Here is a 13615-nt window from a genome sequence, read left to right on the forward strand (position 1 = left end):
CTCTCTTTATGTCCATCTCTCTCCACACCTCCATTTCTCTCTCCATACCTCCATCTGTCTTTCTACACCTGTGTCTCTCTCTACACATCCATATCTCTCCACACCTTTGTTTCTCTCTCCACACCTCCATATCTCTCTCTTTACCCCCATCTGTGTCACTCTGTCCTGGAAGAAGGTTCTTCTGTCCTTTTCTATTTTTTCTTCCTTTATTTCTTTACATCCTTCCTTCCTCAGGTATTCTGTGTTGAAAAAGATTTTTAGTAAAACATCTCTTTATTAATTCTTTAGCACAGTATTTCCTTTAAGACAACCAAAGAAGCATTTATTTTTCAAACGGTGTGTAAACGTGTTGTTCAGAGAAATCGTTAGTGAAGTGGATTTGTTAACTCAACTTTGTGAAATGTTCAACATTTTATTTTTGCAGTGTGAAACAAAAACTTTCCTTGTGCACTTTGAGAGGTAAAACCATGCGTCTTCGATCATGATCAAGTGACGTTAGGAAGTTCAGCTAAAGAGCCACGCCCCCGTCCCCTCAGCTTTATTGCTATTATAAAACAGAACGTGCTCATTTCCGATTATAATCTCACCAGTGTGTCATTTCTGCAGGCTGATCATTAAAAATGAAGCCCCACGCAATCAAGCCGTTTCAATTTGACCAACGCAGTAACACTCTGTCACTTTTACACGTGATACTTTACTGCTGTGCTTTAGTGGATTGCGTGCTGTTGTTTCTCGAGGAGTGGGCGTGATTTTCTTTATGACATGTAATATCACACAATACTGTTTTGATTTTTTTTTTCCCAAGGCCGTTCGTGTCTTGAAAGACTACCGGAGCGATTCTTTACGTCTCTGTCTACTTCTTGTTGTTGTAGCTTGCGGCATTTGTGTTGTTGATGTACGTGTTCAGATCAGCGGGGTGTCATCTTCCTTCTTTTTTTTTTAATCTCGTTCCATCCTTAATATGCGATGCTGCTGATGGAATAGCCCAGAGCACTTCCTGTGATGATAACACACCTATTTGAAGACGTACTAAAGACATAAAACACTCACTTAGGTGCAAGTTTATTACACACACACACACATACAAACTCACACACACACACCTTCATAAAACGTGTTGATGAACAAAACATCTCGTGTCTAGGTGACTTTTTTTTTTTAATCAATTATCTAATTCAATACAAAACAAATACACATCATTATGTTAAATCCTATGTAGTGGTCATGTACAGTATAGTGAACAGGAAACCATTTGACCAGCCAAACCAAATTCTGCATTGTGATTGGTCAGAAGGTGTACAACAGCAGCCCTGAAGAGTGGTGCAGGTTTATATTTATATTAATGCGCTCGTTCTAATACGTTATCGGTTCTATAGCTCGTTCACAGGGAACTTGTGCGGCACACGCTTCTTATAAACGGATTAAATATTTGTTGATTTGGTGAAGTTTTCTGTAGCGAGAGTTTGATTTAACATTTATGGATGGAAAGAGTCTCCAGTGTTGGCACTTTTTAACAGTCAGGTTTTACAGAAACTTTGTGGTTTCTCAGTAACAGTTTTGTCTTATTAACTTCAAGAGAGGTTGGTGAGGGAGTGACTGTTCCATAATGTTAAATGTAACTATAAACGTATAAAAAGTACAACATATCATTCTGCGATTGTTCAAATACTGTTAGTGATGGGAACTAAAATGCTTTGGGACAGTATCAGCGAATCCACTTCATCACACTTTGATTATTCAGTTGTTATAGTAGTTGATGCATTATTTGGACGATGTAAAATGACATAATTTGAGGTAAAAATGCTGTTTTGAAAGCATGCTCATGCTGGGCGTGAGGACAGCAGGACAGTTGAGGACAGGATGTCTTTAAGGACTGGGCAAAGGATGCCACAATGATTGCAGTCTTCTTTGAGATTTAAAAATACCTCCAGGCGCTGCCCGAGCCGAGACGAGCTGAGCTAAGCTTCCCCTCCTGTTTAATGAGACAGTAGTAAGAAAAATAAACATATGCGCATATTATACACACACATACACATACACACACACAAGAAGAAAAAAAGGCTAACTGCAGAAATTCTCTCCAGCTAAGGCAGTATCTCAGAAACATAAAGCCCACACACACATTTAAAGCCCATCACATACACTACACACAGGCATGACGCCTGGCTCAGATGGAGATAGGCACAGAGAACTGGCCGTCAGTCAGCCGTGGAAGAAGAGGAGAGAACAGAAAGAAATAGAGAGAGCGAGACGGAGAAGGCAGCCATGTCACTTTTTACATATAGCCTTTTTTTACACCCCAACCTCCTCTCACACACTGCTATAGTATGAGCCATCAGACACCAGTGCATGTGCATGTTTGTGTGTGTGTGTGTGTGTGTGTGTGTGTGTGTGTGTGTGAGAGATCCACATATGTTTTCCATATAGAACAGAAATTAGGAGCAGGTGGCTAGAAAGAAGCTTCCACTCGCCTGGTTGTTGCTGAGACAGAGCCGAGGCTCCAAAGGACGTCACGGAGAGACAGGCTGAGCAACTATGGCCTTATAATACAGTGCACATGACGCAGGTTGACTTTAAAAAGTCTCAATTTTTCGGAAATATCATTTTACACATTTCGGGTCTGAATGAATTTGTCCAAGTGCACACACTACTGATATTTTGCAGTGCTACTGGTGGTGGGTGCCATTACTTTCACAAGCACTCCATTAGTCCTCCTATGTGCAAAAGTCCATTGGTGCACGACAAGGTTCTACCTGGCACCATAATGCAAGTTTTTATTTCAGAAAATGTTCCTTGGATAGTTGAGAGAAGTTTTGTACTTGTCCATTAAAAAACAAAAAGGTTCCACCTTGCAGCCGACAAGGTTCTTCGGTTTGTCCCTTTCAATTTCTCTCATAAACCCTTAAAAGGTTTCATGTAGGACCCTAGAACACAGAGCATCCCTTGTAGAAAAAGTTCCTAATAGAACCCCTTTTAGAAACCTAGAACTGTTAACTATCTAAAGAACACTTGGGGAATCCATGTACTCTTCACGGATTCTTGGGGGTACTTTTTTGTCCTTTAAAAAAAAAAAACACAAAAAAGTTCCCAGTAGAACCCTAAAGGGTTCTTAAGGTTGTCCCTTATTTTCTGTCATGAATAGTTAAAGGTTTTATGTAGAACACAGGGATTCCCTTTCAGAAAATTAGACCCATTTAGAAAAATAGAACCCTTAAACCATCTAAAGAAGCTGAAAGGTTCTTTGGATTAGTCCCTTCACTTTCTCTGAAGGAGGACCCTTAAAATATTCTGTGAAGAACCTTCCCTTTCAGAAAAGGTTCCAAGTAGAACACTTTTAGAAATCTGGAACCAAGAATCATCTAAAGAACACTTCACAAGTTCTTTAGGAGTTCTTAAATAGTTCTTAGATTCTGTAGATCCTAAGAGGTTCACCGGGAATTCCACATAGAACCCCTTTAGACAGCAAGAACCATTAGAACACTTGCACTCTTCATTGGCTCTTCAAGGCTTCTTTACATTCTTTTTTGGAAGCTTTAAAGGTTCATCCAGAGGAACAATTGGGGTTTTCATTTCATTCAACAATTTCATTATTGGGGTTATTTATGCCTTCAGTGTGAACCCTTGGAGGTCATAGGTATAAACCTATGACATACGATTTCCTTTTCACAAAAACACAAAGTTACTGTAGAGCTTTTGGGAAACCAACAAGACAGCCTTTTTTGTTGAGTTTTACAGTGAAATACATGCATTACATTCTTATACCTAACTGTTCTCCTCCCTTCTTTCATTCTCTCTCTCTCGCTCTCTCTCTTTTTTTTTACCTATTTCTCCATCTATCCTTTTCCTTTACAGCAGACAGACGATGCAGCACAGACAGACAGCCAGCAACAGACACAGTCCTCCGAAACCACGGAAAACAAGACGCAGCCGAAGCGGCTCCACGTCTCTAACATTCCCTTCAGGTTCAGAGATCCAGACCTCAGGCAAATGTTCGGCGTGAGTACCTGCTTTTTCCCCGCTCTCACCATCTCAGCTCGGGTGTTAGAGTACATCTGTTTACTGCGCTCGAGGTTATGCTAGCATGACATCGAGCACCGGCACAGATGCACAGGCTTATTCAGAATGACACTGTGAAAATGCACCCGATATTAAGTGTTTCGAGCCTTTTGGCCTGAGATAAGCTACGCTGGCGACACTTTCAGAATAATATTAGCAAAGCGTCCTGTTTTTAATGTGAATTTTTCAACTCACATTTAAGAAAATTCATCAGGAATCTAACTCACTATATATATATTTAATAAATAGTTCTTAAGCAATAAACTCTTAAGATTTTTTGAGTAAATGAAGAGATAGCAAGTACATGAGTTTGCTTAGCATTATTTTGATTTCATTATGTTCACCTTTGAGATTAATAAGGAAAATTATCCTAAATGTCCTGTCACAATAGCTTATTATCCATGTAGCTAGCATTACTAGGGAATATTGTAAACATTAATAAAAATTATCTTAGAAATCTTGTCAGGTAAGCTCTGTTAACTAGCTTGCTAGCATTAGCATTTAAGATTTATCCTTAGCATTGAAAATTTGTGAATATTACATCAAAATCCTCTCAGACATCCTGTCATGTTAGCTAGCTAACTTGCACTTGGAATTGGCCTATCATTTAAAAAATCCTTAGAAATGTTATCAGATTAGTGCATCTTTGCTTGCTGGCTAGAGTTGGTGATGACCATTGTGAAAGATTTGTGTCAGATTAACATTTCTTAGCCAGCTGGCTACTGTAAATGGTGAAGATTATGAGAATTCATGAATATGGTTTAAAAATCCTCTCAGAAATCCTAGCTCATGTTAGCTAGCTTGATAGCATTGGGAGTGAAAATTTGTGAATTTGACTATTACTTAAAATCCTTAGAAATCCTGTCAGATCTTTTCTAGCTGCTTAGTGTTAGTGGTGAACATGACTAGCAAAATGGTAACCAGCTAGCAAAAGGGACTCAGTCAGGACTCCTTTTCTCAGGGACCTGTTAACATTATTAACTTAACTTTTAACACCAAAGACACATTTAAATGAATAACAACATACATTAGTTTAAAATCCTTCATCCACATCATCCACACATCCTTCATCCACACTTGAAATTTATGAAAGTTATGAACTTGGAAAATGAACTAGGTTATACATTTTGAACCCTCATTTGTGCTGCTCTAAAATAGCTGTTAGTCTCCATTCATACATTCATACAGTTCAACTACATGGACAACTCTATGAACAATAGTGAAATGTATACACTAAACTGAAGAAATACCATATTGTAGCCTATAAAACACAGTAAACAGTCATAAAAGGATGAACGTGTCCCAGTTCTCACTTATGCTGAAGTCTAACTCCAGCTTTAAATCACTGTGTGTTCATTATGTGCCATATAAATCTGGGGAATATGGACACGCTCGCAGATATCTCATGTTAGCTACATAGCTAGCATTAGGAGTGAAAATTGTGAGTTGACCTATTACTAAAAAAAATCCCAAACAACCTGTCAGGTTAGCCCATGTTAGCTAGCTGGCTAGCATTAATGGTGTTCATCAATATGAATGGTGACCATAAGTGACGAATAAGTGATGAAAAAATTTCTGATCATTTGTTTTTTTTTGTTTTTGTTTTCTTTCAGCAATTTGGTAAAATCTTAGATGTTGAAATCATTTTTAATGAGAGGGGTTCTAAGGTATGTATTAGAATCTGTTTCCTTTGCATGCTTTCAATAACAGTATAATATACAGTAGTTATAATAATAATAATAATAATCATAATAATAACAACAATAATAATAATGTCTTCTTATGCTATATACAAATACAGTGTTGCTAATGTGCTTGATTAATTTATGAAAAACGGGAACATGATTGCAATTTAATTCAATGTCTTTCTTTATTTTAATGCACAAGCTATTGTTGGAGAAACATTTTTGCAAAAAGTTCACAAAAGCTGCTGTAGATCTGCTGTTAACTCCCTGTGCAAGCCCAGATTCACGCTTGCCACTCATGTTACACAATAATTATATTAGTTATAATCGTCATAATAGTTATCCCTTTTTTGAATTAAGAGGCTGAGCAGTCAAATACATCATTTAAATTGTTAATGCAATCTCACGATCGCAAATTTTTAAGAATTAATACTTGAAACGTGATGAGAGGTTGGGGTTAAATGGTGCATTCACCACCACATGCCGGAGTAATGATATATGAGTCGTTTCTATGGTAATGCAATGGCAGCATGAGCTAACAGTTAGGTAATATATATGTCAACATCCTTTATTGGTTTTTCACACTTTCAGACTCCTAATCGTGAACCATTTCATATGAAAATATACAAAGGTTAGGGGTGGGGCTTGTGTTTTGACCTTATTGTACAACCATACAGCTAAATCCTTCCAATTCAGTTTGTTCGAATTTGTACCAATTTTGACAGATACGAGCAGAGAATTCCCCCGAGTTTGTAACTGGTTTGTAATTTGCTGCATTTCTGACATATTACATGTGAATGCACTATAAGAAAACGGACAGGGTTAGTCGCATTCATTAGTTGTAATTCCTTAAAATTTGCCATGAGATTGTGTTGAAATGATTTGTTCTAAGTTCAGTTTGATCACTCACTCTTTCTCTACGTCGTAACGTACGTTTCCTAATGAAATACCGAATTCGCTGTGATTTGGGTTTTTTTTATTTTATGTTTTAACATTATGCCATTTCTGTGAACATTGATTTATTTATTTGAATATGAATTATCAGACGGGAAAGAAAACGTAACATTTTTATTAGTATATTTAACTATTAAAGGTATAGCTATCATGACTTTAGATAATGTTTCGTTGTTGTTTTTTTTGTTCTTTTTTTTATTGTTTTCTTTAGAGGTTCTAACTGAACTGGTAAATTACTGTTCATGCCTTTGGCTTAATGGTTGCCCGTGTTGATGCTTGCATGGCGCAGGGGCAAATAAAAAGGAGCAGGGAGGTCTGTAAAAGCAGCAGCAGCAGTAATGTGTAAGAGAATGGCAGTGAGGTAGAGCTCAAAGGGTTGTTTTTTTTATTACTCTTATCGTTTTTTTGTTTGGTCCTCGTGATCGTTTTTTCTGACTGAATTAATGATGTGCATGTTGTTTTCCCCCCTCTCCCACCTGCATGCAGGGTTTTGGTTTCGTAACTTTCGAAAGTAGTGCTGATGCGGACAGGGCGAGGGAGAAATTACACGGCACGGTGGTAGAAGGCCGTAAAATAGAGGTGCATGTAACAAATATTTCCCTTCTCGAAAAACAGTACTCTTTTTTTTATCTTTGTTTTTTTTTGTTTGTTTCTATGTTGCTTTTATCAGTGTTTTCTCTGTGTCTGCTTTACTCTCATTTAATACGTCGATTCCTCTTTTACATGTGTGTGTGAGACACCCCCCTCCTCCCTGCCCCCAAAACCCTGCCCCCTCACCTTTTACCCGTTTGGTTTCGCCTCACTCATTGAACTCTGACAGTTGTATCGCTTCGATATCCGTCCTTCTCTAAAGTTGACATCTGCTTTCGTTTTTATTTAACAAGCTAACGGGTGCAGTGTGTTGTTACGTCATTAACGAGTGGCCCGCTTGCATCTGACATGGCCTTATTGTGAGGTTGATCAGGGGATACGCCGTGACTCCAAACGTAGGCAGCCTACATCCAGAAGGAGCCCTTAATTGGTCCGGTGCTGGCTTTTCCAATTTAGGCCTCTTTGTCCTTGACTTAAAATAAAAAAAGTCCGAAAAAATAACATTTTGAGAGAGATATTGCATTATGCAACTGCGAGGAAACAATGAGTCTCGCCACCACTGGTTTCCCACTCAACACTGTCTCCACTTCTTTCTTTCCTTATTTATTTATTTATTGATTTATTTATTTTCCGATGTGACGTGTTGTCGCATTTTAGTAAGACATTGCATATTTTGCTTCTCATCCCCTCCCCTCCCTTTCTTCTCCTACGGTAGCCCGTAGAGCCCTCACCAAACTCTCACTAGCCAATACACACACGCTGAAATCCGAATGGTAAGTGGAGAAATCCATCTGCCATCTCGCGCTGCAAACCACGTGATCTTTTTTTTTTTTTGACTTTATTACGTTCTCCTTGATACTGTTTTCTCTTGGTACACGTGGACTTTATTAGATGCGTGACAGGCACTGATTGGCTTGGACTTGACTCGTTGCACATCTTACTCCGACTGTTAACTCCATTTATTGTGTTAACCAGTGCACCCTGTTTTTTAGCTGTCGTTCAATCTGGAATGCGTTTCTTTCTTGAGTTTTTTTTTTTTCCTTTTCTCTTTTTGTTTTTCATTTGATATTCTTGCAATGAGACGAAAAAGGCTCTTGGCCCGAGTGTTTGAATGCTAAATGTTGCTTCCTTTCCAACAATTCCAACCTACTCTAAAGTTTTCATGTATGTTGCACAATGCCTCACTTGTTTGTCCTTCTGTTTTCCTTTCTTTCTTTTTTTTTTAAACTTACATTTTTCCCTTTTTTTCCTTTAACCTCCTCCCTCTTTCCACTGCATGTTATTTCATGTGCGATAAGCATTTCGTTTGTTAAATGCATTTTGTGTGTGTGCGTGTGTGTGTGTGCGTGTGTGTGTGTGTGTGTGGGTTTATTTATTTGATTTCATTTTTTCATTCCCACATTTTCTTTCAAATTGGTCTTATGTTTTGATGATGCATGCTGAAAAGTCTCTTCATGATGACACTGTTGTAAATGTTGATTTATTTGCTTTGTATGTCCTTTTTTTAGTATTGATGAATGAGATCTGTTTAAAGTCAACTCTCGCTTATGACAACTGTCGGATTATGTTCATTTTTTTAGTGTAATGCATGCAGACTGCTTAAATATTTTAAGCTGTCCTGTCTTGTGATGTTTGTACTGACTTTACTTTCGTTGTGCTCAGGTGAACAATGCAACAGCACGAGTAATGACAAACAAAAAGACCGTCAACCCATATGCAAACGGTAAGAACCCAAGTTCACGCTTCATCTAATTAGTTATTGCATTACACTCTTTTAATACATATTTCTATAGAATAAGAGCTGCATAAATATTCTTTTTCACAAACTCATTCAAGAAAGTAGTTGACTATTCTTTTTTTCCTCAGTTAAAGCAAAAATGTCACTATTTTTTAGGCTTTTTTATTAGTGCGGTTAAACGCTGATAGACAACAGCATAGAATGCATCAAACTGCACGAATATCAATAAATCAGTGCAATAAATGTACAATTAATATAAAAAATAGTACCTATTCTTTAAATGCATTGGTGTTAACAAGGCTCAGAAACATTCTGGAACTGAGAGCACGCAGCATGGAAGCTCATGCCCATCAACAGAGCTGAGCCATCTTTCTTAGATGGAGGAAATGGTGTCTACAGCAGTGTCTAGGAGATTTTTTTTAGGCCAATAATGACTTGAGAGTTGAACCACCATGTAGTGTCTACAAACAAGTTTGCAAAAGGCTCTGAACAAGTTGAGTGGGCTTGGATAATGACAACAACGATAGCTGGTCAGAATTCCTTCGGGAGCGGGCGGGCACATCTACACTTCATACACAGTGATATGAAAGTGAGAACATTCTATTAAAGCAAATGAAGTCTGAAGTATATTTAGCCTGCTTTCTTTACCGTCTGTCTCGCTGTTATTTCCACTGCCATGACTAGTCCAGAAACAGATACTGCATGAAGTGATGAAGTGGTTCAAAACAGAATCTATATGTAATTCTGTATGTTTCAAAATGAAAAGGCTTGTAAGATGAAGCCTGAGACAAACAAAATGATCTCGAGAGTGCGCTTGTTCTGCACGATTAAAATCCGCCAGTTTACGGCCTTGTCACTTTCAGTTAGCCATGATTTAACATCATCAGTATCAGTAACAGATATCACTGAAGTCTGATCCCTCGTCTCTCTTTTTATTCAGGCTGGAAGTTGAATCCTGTGGTAGGTGCAGTCTACAGCCCAGAATTCTATGCAGGTGAGCATGTGGAGGTGATCTACAGCCATCTGATTGTATTGCATTATGTGGACATTCATAATATTCCTGGAAAATCGAGGCATGGGAAAGTCAGCAACACACCAAAGTAGAACTAAAAAAAATCTCCTTATATAATATAGTAGCATTGAAGCTGGAGAGATGGAGTATGATGTCTAGGGCATGAAAATGACATGCTTTTTTGACACTTTTATACACCATTTTAATTGAAAACATGTCCTTGTACATTCACACTCGACTTGAGCATTGTCCTGACTTTTATGTGGTTTGTCTATTTTGACCTTGCAGAAAATTAGCTTAGGCAAATTTCGTACTTCAAGAAGAGACCACCAGTGTTCTGGCAGGAACCTATTCAGAATCTCAGGAAGTTAGTTTATGGGCTTTAGTTCCAGAAATCTCTTTACTTTGTGTAGGTACTTCCAGAAGACCAAGAAGTGTTGAGAAAGACCTTGTTGTACTGAACATTTCTGATGGGTCAAACCTAAGCTTCATCCATTTTTAAAAACACAGCACATTAGTAAAACTTGATTGATATCAGAGGTGGCACAGGATGACAGGTTTTATCTTGGTCAGGGTTGGAGTAGATCCAGAGCCTGTCCCAGCAACACTAGTTGTGGGGTGGGAATACGCTCAGAAAGGGACACCCGTCCGTTACAGGGAACCCTGAGCTCAGGATCGAACTGTGGAGCTAATATTTGGGTAAACAGGGCAGGGAGAACCAGGAGCAGAGCTGTTAATATTCAGGCGGCAGAAACACTGTTTTATGCAAAGATGGAAAGGTTGGCAGAAGAAAATGAGAATTTTGTATTTCCATCCACTTCTGTTGGGTAAGTAAGGTGAAGAACATCGGGAACTGGAGTACACTTCATCATTTATTTAAAAATTAATCCTTTTCCATCACCCTCAATGCAATCTGTATCGATAAGTCACAGTTTCCATTTCAGCCAAGTGTGAAATCTCCGGGGTGAACCACAGGCTTCTCTGGCGCAGGGTTTGGCACAGACTCGGTTTTGGCACTCTGTGTGTGTGTGTGTGTGTGTGTTTGTGTGCATGTGTGTGTGTTTGTTTGTGTGTGTCGCCCCACCAGCAGGGGGCTTGTGGACTCCGTTGCAAACCCAGCATGCATCTGTGAAAACAGCGGGATTGAGAAAGGATGCATGCTTCTGGGGTCTGTTTTCATTTCCAACTCCAAGAGGAAGGAAGCAGACGCCGGAGGAGATTTTTTACCTCCTCTTTTGCTAAAAATAATGTGATAGCAAGATAATTGTGATTATATCTGAGAATAAAAGAAGGGCCGGTTTATGTAAGCAGGGGACGAAATATAAAAAAAAAAAAGATTAATTTGACGAGGAAATCGAGGAGCTCACAAATGTTTTTGGTGGGGAATTAAAATCAATACTTTCAATTTCTTCAGTCGTTTACCTAATTCCTGAAATCGATCCACGTTTGTCTCACTTTTCCATCCTCCCAGAACGACGCATTAGAGTGAAGGAACGCATCAGATGCTCCACCATTTTATCCTAATTATAATTAGTAGGTCATTAATATGGCATGATTGGCCTGACTCTGGAAAGCTCTTCGAACCGCTTCACTTGATTGAGGGCTAAAAAAAGGGTGTCGGCATCATGGTGCTTCTTTAATCACGGCCAAAATAAATCAGTGTGAGTGGCCTGTTCTGGAGCAGCCATGTTTACAGAGAGCTCTTATTCTGAGTGTAAGCTTCTGATTTACGAGATGGACCACTCAGTGACTCGGCGACTAGAGCTTCGTTTCATTAACCTTACAGCTCGGAAGCTAACAGTTTGAACTACGCAGAACTTTTAGCTATATATAGCGTACATCTCCAATTCCGAAAAAGTTGGGACTGCTAATAGTCACTGCTAAAAGTTGCTAATAAAACAAAGAGGAGTGATTTGTAAATGTACTTTGACTTGTATTTAAACAAAAAATGTATAAAGACAAGGTATTTGTTGTTTTATCTAATCAACTGCATAGTTTTTTTTTAAGGTAAACGGTTATTTTGAAATTGATGCATGCAACACAGGGGTAATTTAGGACTAATAGCGATGTGACAAGTTGAAATGAGAAGGTGATGTGAAACAGGTGAAGCAGTCATCTAATCATAGTGTATAAGGAGCCTCCAAAAAAGGCCTAGTCCTTCAAGAGCAAGGATGGGTTGAGGCTCACCAATCTGCCAACAGATGCATCCGCAAATAATCCAACACTTTGAGAACAACATTCCCCAGAGACAAATCGGTAGGATTTGGGCATTTCACCTTCTACAGTGCACAATATAATTAAAAGATTCAAGGAATCCGGTCAAATCTCGGTGTGTAAAGGGCAAGGCAGAAAACCACTTCTGAATGCATGTGATCTCCGATCCCTCAGATGTCACTATCTTAAAAACCGTCATGAGTCTGTAATGGATATCCTGACATGGGCTCGGGAATTCTTTGATAAACCTTTGTCAGTCAACACCATTCGCCGCTGCATCCAGAGATGCATGTTAAGGCTTTACTATGCAAAGCAGAAGCCATACATCAACACTGGTCAGAAGCATCGCTGACTTCTCTGAGCTCGGTCTCATCTGAGATGGACAGTAGCACAGTGGAATCGTGTTTTGTGGTCCGACGAGTAACATTTCAAATAGTTTTTGGACAAAACAGCCGTCGTGTTCTCCGGGCCATAGAGGAAAAGGACCATCCAAGCTGTTATCAGCGTCAGGTCCAAAAGCCAGCTTCTGTAATGGTATGGGGGTGTGTCAGAGTGTCAGTGTCCATGGCATGGGTAATTTGCACATCTGTGAGGGCAGCATTAATGCAGAAAGATATGTACACGTATTGGAGCAACATATGCTTCCATGCAGAGTAGGACAACGCCAAACCACATTCTGCTTGGATAAGCAGAGTGTGCGGGTACTAGCATGGCCTACCTGCAGTCTTGACCTGTCTCTGATTGAGAATGTGTGGCACATTACGAAGCACAAAATAAGGCAATGAAGGCCCCGTACAGTTGCGCAGCTGAAAAAAAATGTGTGAAATAAATTATTAAAAGAAAAGGTGATGTTACACAGTGGAAAACAGCCAACTCTCCCAACTTTTTTGGAGTGTGTTACAGTCCTCAGATTTGAAATGAGTGTATATTTTCAAAAATAAATTCAATTCACAAAGTAAAACATCAAATAATGTGTTAATAATGTGTTTTCAATAAAGTACAGGGGGAATTGAATTTTCAAATGACCTTTTTTGTTTGTTTTATTGCATTTTCCATACCATCCCAACTTTTTCAGAATTGGGGTTGTATATTGTATGTAAGTAATCAAAGGTGTTCTGATTTGTCAGAAGGTGTTGAATAACATTTTAAACGTTTTTTAAAGAAAACCGTTATTGTTGATATGGTGAAGTTTACTGTAAGGAGATGTTTATTTAACATTTATGGAAGGAATCTCCAGTTTCAGCAGGACAGAGGAGTTTACGCTTACGGTTTCTTGGTAACAAGACCAAGGCTGGTGAGGGAACGACTGTTTATATAACTTGTGCCATGGACGTCCCACAAGAATAAATGTAACTACAAATGGAT

At 38.8% G+C, this 13615-nt stretch overlaps 1 protein-coding gene across 4 annotated transcripts in view; it reads left to right on the plus strand.

The window, feature by feature from the left end:
* rbfox1 (RNA binding fox-1 homolog 1) overlaps positions 1–13615 on the plus strand; it is a 60638-nt gene that overhangs the window by 15239 nt on the left and 31784 nt on the right. For 3 of the 4 annotated variants that reach the window (XM_053651866.1, XM_053651875.1, XM_053651893.1), the window contains 5 exons: positions 3853–3996; positions 5670–5723; positions 7182–7274; positions 8949–9009; positions 9965–10018. In XM_053651866.1, the coding sequence (XP_053507841.1) occupies positions 3853–3996; positions 5670–5723; positions 7182–7274; positions 8949–9009; positions 9965–10018 (406 nt within the window). The remainder of the gene's footprint in view (positions 1–3852; positions 3997–5669; positions 5724–7181; positions 7275–8948; positions 9010–9964; positions 10019–13615) is intronic. The other variant, XM_053651884.1, reaches the window with a different exon arrangement.

The sequence above is a fragment of the Ictalurus furcatus genome, chromosome 2, assembly GCF_023375685.1.
Source record: "Ictalurus furcatus strain D&B chromosome 2, Billie_1.0, whole genome shotgun sequence".
Classification (NCBI taxonomy): domain Eukaryota; kingdom Metazoa; phylum Chordata; class Actinopteri; order Siluriformes; family Ictaluridae; genus Ictalurus; species Ictalurus furcatus.